This window comes from Rhinolophus sinicus, chromosome 8, assembly GCF_057876585.1.
Source record: "Rhinolophus sinicus isolate RSI-liver-muscle chromosome 8, RSI-T2T, whole genome shotgun sequence".
NCBI lineage: Eukaryota > Metazoa > Chordata > Mammalia > Chiroptera > Rhinolophidae > Rhinolophus > Rhinolophus sinicus.
In genome coordinates this window covers 65,053,824-65,066,568 of record NC_142508.1, presented here as the reverse complement: position 1 = coordinate 65,066,568, position 12,745 = coordinate 65,053,824, and the positions used below count along the sequence as shown (strand labels likewise).

The following is a 12,745-nucleotide window of genomic DNA, read 5'->3' as shown; positions in this document are numbered from 1 at the left end:
TATATAAATTGGACTTCATCAAAATTAAAAACTTTTGTGTATCAAAGGACACTACCTAGAAAGTGAAAAGACAGCCTACAGAATGGGAGATAATATTTGCAAATCATATATCAGCAAGGGATTAATATTCAGAATATATAAAGAACTACAATCCAACTATATCAAAACAAATATACACACACACCCATATGTACTCCCAAAGAATGTTGAATTTTTTTTGTTTAGGCAAGCACTTGGTTGAAGTCAACCTTCAAAACCTGTCTTCCTGCGGGAGGTGGCCAGTTAACTCAGTTGGTTAGAGTGTGGTGCTGATAACAACAAGGTTGCCGGTTCGATCCCTGCATGGGCCACTGTGAGCTGCGCCCTCCTTAAAAAACAAACAAACAAACAGAAAAACCTGTCTTCCGGTTGGTGGCAGCTCATAATCTCATTTCAGTTATTTTAGCCTTAGGCTGCTTGGAATCTGCCTTGTTCATAAATGGTGTACAGGTCAGCCAAAGAATTGGGCAGAGTTTATATGTATAATTTGGAACTCCTCATCTTTGGCTGTCTTCTTCCTACGGTTTCTGTTACTTTCTAGGAGCTGTGGTTGTCCCGGACTTTGTCCTTAGTTCTTCAAGCCCTTCAGGTTATAGATTTTCTATGGGACTTTCAGCCACTCTTAAGTCATGGACTGTGGCTTTCCCTCATTAAAAGCCTTAAAAACAGGAAACACACCTTTTGTTACTCTCTTTTTACATGTATCTGTTTGCTTCCAGTATCTGCTTGCTTTTGTTGCTCTCCATGCTTTCAGGTCATTCTTTATATTTGTTCCAGTTTATAGTTATCTTCATGATGATGGGTCAAATGGGTGTTACTCATCAGCTATCACGTTGGACATAGGAATCTCCCGAAGTTCTATTTGTATACTTCTTCAGGCTCTATTTTTCTTTAATTTCCTCCTTTTTTGTGGTGTGTATTTTTACCTCTAGGAAGTACCTGGTCATCCTGATTATCAATCCTGTATAGCCGTCTTAACCTCAGCAAAAGTGAAGGTTACTAAAGAAAGTCAAGGAGCTGAACTTGTTAAGTCAGTTGAAATTCTAAGTTGGTAACATATGGAATAGTCTTTTTAAGACTCTTTCTAGTAAAACAAAGGGTCTATGATTTTAATAGCCTGTTAGAGGACCATCCCACACACTCAAGTATTTAGGTCCGGTCTGGATGGTCAGTGTTGCCTGGCGTACAGAATCAGCATTTCTTTTGTATTCTCCGCAGCACTCTGAGAAAACTTTGCAAATTTTTTGTTGATCTAAATATTAATCAAAAAATAAAAAAGCGGGGTGGCTGGTTAGTTCAGTTGGTTAGAGCATGGTGCTGGTAGCACCATGGTTGCCGGTTCGATCCCTGCATGGGCCTCAGTGAGCTGCGCCCTCCTTAAAAAAAAAAAAAAAGAAGAAAAAGTTCTGTGGAAAAAAGAAAAAAGCAACACAAAAAACCTTCATCTTTTGTAATATATTCCAGCATTTTATAATTTTTAAATTACTTCCGAAATTTGAAAGGCTGTTATTCACTTACTACGTGTTTAAATTATCTTTTTTGAAATACCATTTTATATATCAATAATTTATGACACAGATATAAAGACACTGTTATAAACTTATTGTAAAATACGTGGATAATGAATTGTATTTTTCTGTGTTTATTCTTCCTAATTAGCTCCTGGGCTATAGTGAAAAGCCAATAAATCTACAGATGTTTATTGGAACAGCAGACGATCGATATTTACGACCTCATGCATTTTACCAGGTGCATCGAATCACTGGGAAGACAGTTGCTACTGCAAGCCAAGAGATAATAATTGCCAGCACAAAGGTTCTGGAAATACCACTTCTTCCTGAAAACAATATGTCAGCCAGGTATCTTGAAACATACCCCAAAATGGATAGTTCTTTCTTTTCTTAAAACAACTTTTGGAAAAAACATACATTTATTTTTATAGTACAAAAATGTTTGTTGTTCTAAATTAACTGAATAACATTATATAACTAATCACAGTTCATTTGCTAAGGTTGGTAGCATATTTTCAGAAAGAAAATTCAATTCCGCAAAAGTTTATGAACCATGTAGTACCAGCCAAGCAGTGTGCTAGGCGATAGAGATAAAAATATATGGACCTTTTTCAAGTAGCTCACAGTCTTAATAGGGTAGACAATAAATAAACAATTGCAGTACAATTACGATTGTTATGTTTCTTTAAGGAAAACTTTGACTGATTTCCAAATAAATGAGGTGGCCAACTTCTGACTGAGAATGCAATAGAGTTTTGTTCAAGTGTATTAGTTAGGGTTATATATAGTTGTCTTTTATAGAAACCTAAAATATAGTGGCTTAAACAGAGGTTTAGTTTTGTATTCCACAATAGAAATATAGAAATATATTTTCTATATATATCTGTATATAGTCATTTTAGGGCTGGCACAGTGACTCCATAATCATTGGGTTCCCAAGCTCCTTCTGTTTTTCCTTCCCTGCAATTTTTAGTAAGTGGTTTCCATCGTCAAGATTGCCTCATAATTTAAAATGGCTTCTGGAGCTCTAGCTATCGCAATCATAATCCCAGAAGGAATAAGGAAGAAGCAACGGGATGAAAGTTAAAAGAGAACTTCCATCTGAGTCAGGCCTCTTTAAAGAGCTTGTCCCAGAAACCTACCCAAACACATCTCATTCATCATTCTTGTATGTAAGGAAGACCGGGTAAATTTTTTTTTTTTTATCTGAATACATTGCTACCTCTAATAGTATGGGGCCCTGTTAGTAAGGAAAAAGGGAAGAAAGGATATTTAGTAGGCAGCTATTAATCTGCCACAACCAGGTATGTGAAATTTATAGTGAAGTTTGTTACTGCAGTTACTTCAAACTACAATGTAGACCTTTCTTAAAATGGCAGTAACATCTATCTCAGGCTATTGCAGAAACAGTCAGATGTCAGTCTCTAGCTCTCTTCTTTTAAATTTATATTTAAGGGGTGACTGGTTAGCTCAGTTGATTGGAGTGGTGCTAATAACACCAAGGTTGCCAGTTCGATCCCCACATGGACCACTGAGAGCTGCACCTTCCCTAAATTTGTATGTATGTAACTTTTTAGGTAAGCTGAATATATCCCTGAGGACAATTTATGATACAATTCTATTATTAAAAAGAGGATTATCTCAGGAAATAACTTATCCAGTTATGTAGTTATTGCCAGAAAAGACCAGTTAATGTAAATTTCAATAAAATCTTATTTTTGCCTGTTTTGTTCAAATGGACGGCACTGGAGAACCCAACCCAATAAGTCATTACACAAGGACTATGACAGAATTTTTATAATCTCAACTCTTAAAATTCCTGTGTTTTACGATTTAGAAATAACTTTGGAGTCTCAGCCAATGTTTATTTAGGCACTTGAGCAAAACTCTTAAGGACAACGTTGAGTCTGTCTCCAGGCATCCTAATTGACCCATTTTCAAATAAGGTGAGGTAGCCAACCTCTGAATGAGTATGCAAGTCAGCTTATTCCCTTTTACTCTAGGATCTTACTTTTTCATCTAGCATCAAAAGCATATAAATATACAATTAGCTGCAGAGGGGAATTTAAAACTCAGTTTTGGACCATCTTGTAAGAACTCATAAAATTGATTCCTAGGAGATACCTTGCAGGCCATGTTTCCATTTATTCCTCTGGATGTTCAAAACACTATATTTGAATCAAGTTAAATAGAAAATCACAAGAAGCTTATTATGCTTCTTAACTTTGTTTGAAAGACAGTATAAGAAATAGCCATATGAGTGAATACCTCTTCATAATTTGAAAAAACACTGTTTCGTAGGTTGGTCATTATTATACACGTGCGCAGAATCCTTTCAAATTAAATGGAAAAAGTTGGTATTTCCTGAGGACATGGTAGATTTTGCTTTACCAGAGAAGGAGAAACCTATAAAAACTTTATCACATTTATTTTTTGCTTTGGTTTCTAGAAAGTTCATGATTAAGTCAGTTTTAGTAATTATAGTAATTTGTATAATCGTAGATTTAAAATATATTTATTTTATATTCCTTCTATTTAAAATTTTTTTCTATTTCTTTTTCCTTGACCTTATTTGTATTTATGTTATAGAATGACTCATCCTTTCTAAAAATAATGTATACATTAATAAATTAAAGAAAATAGAGTACATGAGTTTTTAAGACAGATGATCAAGAAATTGGAAAAGCCTCACACACTGAGTAGTGTGGAAAAATTGAGAACAGTAGTATTTGAACATATATTACCTCCTCCGTTTCTTACCTACTAGCACATAGAACAGAGGTGGTAGTCATGGTTCATGTCCCTTCCCCAACCAGACCTGACATATACTGCCTGCCTGGATCATACCAGAAGGACAAAGCTCATAGAAATACAACTGTTACTAGTAATAAACAGCTAGCCCCTTCACGCCACTCTGCAAAAGACATACCAGAAACTTCTCTGACCATTTTATCTATTCTGGACTGTTAGATTGAGAAACAGGAATTGTATAGAAACCCAGGCTTGTGGCAACATTGTACAGGAAAGGGTTGAGTAAGGAGCAACTAGGAAGTTACCTAAACCTAAGAAACTTATTCTATGTACCTTAGATAACCGGGCAGCTAATGCTGAATGAGCTTGTTTTACCCAGGAACTAATTACTAGGATAAGCTACAGTGATTGAGTGTAATATAGTTTCAGATAGTGGTAGATAAAAATTTGTGAATGATAGATAAGACCATTCATTGTTCAAAATAATTGTGCATAAGTGAGTTGTAGGTGTATATTAAATTGCTCTACTGGTTCCTGAAAGCAATAAGGAGGGGAAAGATTGGTAGATATTCCTCTTGTTTTGCCTACTATCCCACAGGCTTGGCCATTTCAATCCTAATCTATCTTCAATCCTAAATAAAACTCTTTATTTAAAATCAGTGTACTAACTCAAAAGCCATAGAGCCACACTACAAGATACTTTAAATATAGGACACCAGTATTCATTGTCTTACCATACTCAACTCCTTCCTGTTTTAAACCTAGGTAAATATGGATGTGGCAGTGTTACATTCTGATCTAAACTACAATTTTAATTGTAAGCAGATTTAATAGTAATTTTCATTCCTAAATATGTAGTGTTTTGTTGGGGTTTTTTTGTTTTCTTTTCTTGTTTTGCATTTCTTAGCCAGAGTTTAAAGATAGTCAATTCTGATACTCTTATTCCAAATCTTCTATAAGAAACTTAGCTGTCTGCTAAAATACCTTTCCTTAAAACTCAATAAAATGTATACTCGCTGGTGTTTTCCAACCTAAAGACTCATGTTGGCATGTTAACGTGAATAATGACTACTCGATACAATTTGATCAATACTGCTTTCAGCTAAAGTGCAGTTGTTTGATATTAAATATTTATTTTCATAAGTATTTCTTTTTTAGAAACTTCTTCTCTTGTGTGTTTCTGAAGATGAAAATATTTATCCTTTTGGGATTTTTTCTTGTGCTTTACTGGTTTCTTATCTTGACAACGTAGTTCTGTAATATACTATATTGTCCTTCAAAACAACTTCTATAGCCTTTGGGCTGTGAACATTAGAATTGGAACTACTGGTAGATAAAGTAAAAGGATGGGTAACAAGGAATGCCCTGAGAGAGAGTAAACTTTAAATTAACTAGAGTGTTTGATCATTAATTACCCAAAGATTATTGTAGATACTGTTGTTCCCTATCATGATTATATGTTAAACAACCATACTGCAAAATAAATTTTGAAAATAGTGAAATGTGAGACCTTAAATGCCAAAACTTGAATCTTATAGGTGCATTCTTTAGAAATATATAATACAGTTTAGAGACTATAGAAACTTACAGTTTAGAAACTTTAGAAATATGTAATATAGTTAGAAATGCAAGAATCTTGGCCTGATGGATTTTTTTTATTAATAAGCATATTATTATAAAAATCTACATATGCTATTAATGTCTTATTTGTAGTCCTACAAATGAATCTCTTCTGGCTAGTAACATGTATAGAATTAAACAGTCTTTTTACTTTATGTTTCACTTACCTAGTTCTGTAAAGCAAACACCCCCCCCAAATTTAGTGGCTTTAAGTAGTAACTGTTTTTTCCCCCCCCATGATTGTTTGGGTTGGCTGGACTCAGCCAGTCTATTCATGTGGTATCGGCTAGGATCATTCATGCACCTGAATTCAGCTGGGAGCTCAGCTGGATTTGAAACATCCAAGATGGCTGGGGTGGCAGAAGTAGTTAAAGACTGTCTGGGCCTTTCTCTCCAGCGTGCTAACTGTACTTCTTCATGGTGGCCCAGGGCTCCAAGAGGAAGTTATGAGGCTATTGAAGTGTTAGACTCATAACTTATACAGCATCACTTGGCTACATTCAATAAGGCCAGCTCTCAAGGAGAGGGGACATAGGAGCTCTACCTCTTAATGGAAGAAGGCATTCAAGTACAGGAATGGGAAGGAATTAATCACAGCCATCTTTGCAGACAATCTACCATACTTACTATTACACTTTTGTCGTACAAAAACATTTTTAATCCCAAAATTGAAATAGCAGAAAATAATAATCAATCATGCGTATCTTTCTTTTTTGACCTGATTTTACATAGTGATAGTTTTTCTGTTCCAAATTAACAATGGCTATTTAGCTGAGTTGTTTAGAACCATTAATTATCAGTAAGCAAATAACATTTTTACATTTTTCTCCCTAGTATTGACTGTGCAGGTATTTTGAAACTCCGCAATTCAGACATAGAACTTCGAAAAGGAGAAACTGATATTGGCAGAAAGAATACTAGAGTACGACTTGTGTTTCGTGTACACATCCCACAGCCCAATGGAAAAGTCCTTTCTCTGCAGACAGCTTCTATCCCTGTTGAGTGCTGTAAGTGAGTTTGTGATGATGTTTTAAAATTATGTTTATGATAGGTCATTTTCTGTTTTGCTTATCATGTAATGTTTGGATGAAAAGTATAAACTGAGGCACAAGAGTGGCTAGCTGGTGTGATTTTCCTATATGGAAATAAAGCTACATGGTTAGGAGGGAGGAGGAATGCTGATTTTAAAGTTAGAAAATAGTTTCCCATTATATTTTGACTGTAGGTAGCTGTGTGACTAGACAAAAATTCTCTTGACCACAGTTTTCTTGTATGTAAATGAGGAAGGTGGGCTTGACACTTGAGGATCAAATCATGAAGCTATCATTCTTATACTGTCACGTGTTCACCTCTGTTTAAAAGATCAGCCTTCATGTTGGAAGATGCCTGTCTCTATAAGCTGATACCTTAGCTAAATAAGGACTTACAGGATTTTTAAAAAAAATTATATTGGGGAACAGTATGTTTCTCCAGGGCCCATCAGCTCCAAGTTGTTGTCCTTCAATATAGTTGTGGAGGGTACAGTGTAGCTCCAAGTCCAGTCGCTGTTTTCAATCTTTAGTTGCAGGAGGCGCAGTCCACCATCCTATGTGGGAATTGAACCAGCAACCTTGTTGAGAGCTCGCGCTCTAACCAACTGAGCCATCTGGCCCCTGTGTTTTGTTTTTTGACCATAAATTTAAGTGCATCATCAGATTGAGAAAAAAATGTTTTTCCCCCTGATTTACAAAGGCGAGGAATGAAAAAAGGCCTTAGACCCTGATATTTACTCAAGCCCTGAAGAACTGTGGTAGCAGGTTAGCTGGTAGGACTGAAATATTGAGACTGCTATTTGGATCTTTAGCGCATAGACTTAGAAGTCTTTTAATTCCATGTCTTAATTTTGTATAGGAGGAAACTCAGGCACAAGTATCTCAAATACTCATCTAAGGTTATTTGCTTGTAGGTGACAGAGCTGTGCCTAGAGCACAGGTTTTCATAGTACTCTTTCGGTTATATTACACCATTTTATTTCTGTTAACTACCTGCATTCTTAATTTGGAATCACACCTACTTAATTACCTTTCTGTGCCTCCTTTTGCTGTTCGCTGAATTGGAGTAATACTTTATAATTTTCCAATAGACTGTGGTAATCACTGAGTAGTAGAATTCATGTAGAAGTAATTTTTGTGTTAATTTTTAATAGATAACACAGGTACATGGTACAGAGTTCAAAAAGAATAAAAATATAGAGTGAAAGCAAATTTCCAAGTTAACTAGTTCTCTTTCTTAAAAGCAGCTGTCATTGCCAGTGTCTTTATTATTCTGCCAGAGTATTCTATGCCTCTATAAGCATATATATATATATATATATATATATATATATATATATATATATATATATATATACACACACACACACACACACACACACACACATATATATCTTATTTAGCAAAGTAATTTAAATAATTTAAGTTCGTAGAGTAGTTTGAGTTTTTGAGATGAAGTTCCTCTGAAGTGACTTCCTATTTTTTCTTTTAGTTTATTAAATTAATATGTGATTGTTGTAGAGAATATAAAAAATGCAGAATAGTAAAAGAGTAGTATCAAAATCTTTTGTAATGTCATTTCCCCAAGATAGTCATTGTTAACCATTTTTTGGATTTTCTTTTTTTTTTTTTTCTGTCTACACATATATACAATATTTTCTAGTTGGGCTTACCTGATACAGTTTTATATCTTTTTTTTGGTATTTTTGCTTAAAATGGGCATTTTCTCATATTGTTAAATATTCATCAAAAATACTGTTTTTTAATTTATACATAATTTTTTATTATGACTAATACCATTTGTTGAACACATTTTTGCTGTTATCTTGTACCTCTGATGGCTAATTTCCACCATAAATGTCGAAAATTTGAATTAGTCTACTCCCTAGGCCAGTCAGTACTTGTTTCCTGGCTTCTTCTCTGGGAGCTATTTGGGACTTAATTAAGGATATAAGTATATTTTCTGAGATCTAGATTGGTGCTCAGTACTTCCCAAGTGGTAGTTGATACTAAATCATGGGCCATCCCCGATGAAAGAATCTATTTTAACATTCTCTTTGAGGGGCAGGGATCCCAATTCACATACCTTTTGTGGCTTCGCATTAAATAGTTGGGAGAGACAAGAGTCCTAGTGAACTGGGAGTGTATGCTTCCTAAAGGCAAGTTTACATTTCTTTAAAATATTATTCTAGCCAAACAAAACACAGTTGACTTCAAAACCACCAATTTTTCCTTCCAAGTAGTAGGACTAAAAGTAGACCTGTTTTCTAAGTGTGAAGAAGAATATAATCCGCTTTTTTTTGTTTGTTTTAATCCAGAGAGAAACCTAGTTATTTTAGGCATTAGAGAACCTAAACAATCAAAAGAAGTATAATCTATAGCTTGAAGGTCAAGCAGTTAGGAAAAAAGAAAGAAAAGTGAGAAATAGGATCTCCAGAAACTTAGCAACTTGGAATCAGTCAATATCAGAGAAAGGTGGCATCAAGGTCACTGTTTATAATAAATTCGTTAATTTAAATAATTCTAAGGCATTAAGAAAAACTTGTTCATGTACCCTGGGAATGAAGAGTGCAGTGCATATAGAAACATTTATATCTATTTTTAAAAATTCATTATTGAAATGTGTACTTTATGTATGCTTCAGTTATTTATTTAGAAAATTGTCCAAAATGGAATCCTGATGTCTTAATGATAATGTAAATATTTTCTTGATGAAAGGTCAACTTGGTGTTTGTCCTTTAGAAACTTTTCTTCTTTTAATTGTATGCAACATAATTACATATCTTTGGATTTAATTTGCTTTTTATCATTACATTACATTTATCAATTTTAACACAGTTGTAGGGAAGAAATATATTAAAGACTTAAGCTAAAAAGAGAAAAGTTGGATGATGTGAATGTGTTGGAGTCAATATGAAGTTGCAGGCATTAATTAATTTCGCTTTATTAATTGGTTTCTTTACAGTTGTAGTCAAAGAAAATAATTTAGAAATCATATAAGTTGAAGAAATATTTTGTTTTCTAAATAGTGGAGTTATTTTTGTGGATATTGTTACCATTGTCTTAAATTGTAAAAGTCCAGTTTGCTTCTCTGTATTTTCATTTTCCAGCTTGAATTTGTCATTTATGTATGAAAAATTGTAAACTAATATTTTGTCTCTTCTCACCTTGTAACAAAAACAAAAACAGCCCAGCGTTCTGCTCAAGAACTTCCTCATATTGAGAAGTACAGTATCAACAGTTGTTCTGTAAATGGAGGTCATGAAATGGTTGTGACTGGATCTAATTTTCTTCCAGAATCGAAAATCATTTTTCTTGAAAAAGGACAAGGTAAATAATATGAGATTTGAGTTGATTGACCTCAATCTAAGGCACAAAAGGGTGAAATGAATTATTCAGATGTTTCACTGACATTAATCACAAAATAGATTTTCTAAAAGGTGCAGTGATTATTTATGCAGATTTTATTGTAAGCCAAACATTTATTAAGTTTTCATATAAATGTTAAGTTTTCATTAAGGATGTCTCAAAAGTAGAAGAATCCCCCAGTAGTTTTACTCCAAGAGAATTGAAAACATATGTCACACAGAAACTTGGACACAAGTGCTTACAGCAGCATTACTCCTAATAGTCAAAAAATGGAAACGACCCAGGTGCTCATCAGCTGATAAATGGATAAACAAAATGTGGTCTATCCATACAATGATGGGATATTATTTATCTATAAAAAAAGAATAAAGTACTGATTTATGCTACAACATGGATGAACCTTGAAAACATTGTGCTTAGTGAAAGAATCCAGCACAGAATATCCAGAATCAGCAATTTATAGAGACAAAGTGGATTAGTGGTTATAAGAGATTGGAGGAAGGTGTCAGTGGGGAATGACTACTAATGGCATAGGGTTTCTGGAATTAGATAGTGGTGATGGTTGTAGAGCTCTGTGAAGATGCTAAAAACCTCTGAATTGTATACTTTTAAAGGGTGAATTTTATGTATAATTATACGAATTACTTCTTAATTTTTAGAAAAGTAGAAGAAGCCTATGTCTATCAGAGTATTTTAGCCCTTCTTGAGCATATTTAAAACATTTCCCTGCCAATTATTCCCTCTCTCATATCTTTTTAAGCATTTAAAAAATGTGAAATGAAATTCTATCCTTATAAGAATAATATAACAAATACTCATATCTGCTACTCAGTTTAAGAAATAGGATATTTACCTTTGAAGGCTTCTTGGTGCCCCTTCCCAAATGGATACCTTTCCTGAATCAGTCCTTTATTTTTCTTTATAGTTTTATTTTATATATTTTCCTGTTTTTGGACTTATTATATAATATTGCATGTATTTTTCTGAAAATGGTATTTTCAGAGGTCAACATTAGTGTTTTAAGATTGATCCATGTGACTGAAGATCTTTCACTGTATGTAATTTCACTGTATGAATGTGCTACAATTTATTATCCAGTCTCTCACTGGATATTTGGGCCATGTTTTGTTTTTGGCACTGCCAAACGATAATAGCTAACAATGCTGCTATGAGCATTCTAGTTCTTAGCACCTGGTGGGCTAGGCAAGAATGTCAGTAGGTATAAAATGTTATCTTGAATTTTGGGTTTGAATTTCCCTGTTACCTATTGAGGTTGTCATGGGCCATTTACATTTCTTTTTTATGTAATACCTGTTCATGTCTTTGCCCATTTTTTTCCCATCGATTCAGTTTTTATTTATTAACTTGTAGGATTGTTTATATAGTCTGGATATCAAAATGAGCTGGGGAAGTGCCCCATTCCACTTTCCAAATGTGTTTATGTCATGTAGTCTCAACTTCCTTTGAACACACATGTCAGAGCTCACCTCTGAAACCTTCTGGGCTGGGAGCTGTCTTTGTGGGGAGCTATTAATTTCTGACATAAGTCTATTTGTGGTTATAGGACCATTTAAGTTTATTTCTTCTTGAATTAGTTTTAGTGGTTTATATTTTCCAGGTGAATAGAAAAATATTCCTCCTGTGTTTCTCCTTTACTCTTGTAATACTACCACATTCACAATACTTCTGATACCAGATGTGTGAGTTTCCCATACATCAAGCAATTCTTCAACACCAACTGGGTGTCCTCAATTCACTTCAATTCAATTCAGTTCTGAAACTAACTGGAGTTAGTGCAGACTCCACAGGTTAAGGACTTAGTCCCATAAGACTACCCCCCACTTCAGATGCCAATCTTAAGTAGTAGGTCCCCAGGTTACCCGTAACTTCTATCTGACTTGGTTCCCAAGACCCCCCTTTCCTGGATTTGATCATTTGGTAGAACAGCTCTCAGAACTCAGGGAAACTTATTTATGTTCACCACTTTATTATATAATAAAAGCTATCATAAAGAGTACAGATGAACATTTAGATGGAAGAGATACATAGAGCAAGGCATGTGGGGAGGACCAGGAGCTCTATGCCCTCTACCAGCACACCACTCTTCCAGCTCCTCCATGTGTTCAGCAACACAGAAGCTCCCTGAACCCCACAGTGTTGGAATTTTTATGGAGGCTTCATTGTATAGGCATGATGGATTATTCCATTTCCAGTCCCTCTCCCCTCTCTGGAGAATGGCCGTGGTCCTGAAAGTTCCAGGCTTCTAATTATGGCTTGGTTTTTCCAGTGACCAGCCTCCATCTAGGAGGCCACCAAGAGTCACCTCCTTAGAACAAAGACACTCCTGTTACCCAGGAAATTCCAAGGGACTTAGGACCTGTGTCAGGAACCAGGGTCAAAGACCAAATATTAGAACAAAAGATG

At 34.8% G+C, this 12,745-nt stretch overlaps 1 protein-coding gene across 2 annotated transcripts in view; it reads left to right on the top strand.

Annotated features, from left to right (window-relative positions):
- NFATC3 (nuclear factor of activated T cells 3) overlaps window positions 1-12,745 on the top strand; it is a 95,481-nt gene that overhangs the window by 46,274 nt on the left and 36,462 nt on the right. For both annotated transcript variants that reach the window (XM_019756378.3, XM_019756369.3), the window contains exons 4-6: window positions 1,699-1,898; window positions 6,756-6,928; window positions 10,142-10,282. In XM_019756378.3, the coding sequence (XP_019611937.1) occupies window positions 1,699-1,898; window positions 6,756-6,928; window positions 10,142-10,282 (514 nt within the window). The remainder of the gene's footprint in view (window positions 1-1,698; window positions 1,899-6,755; window positions 6,929-10,141; window positions 10,283-12,745) is intronic.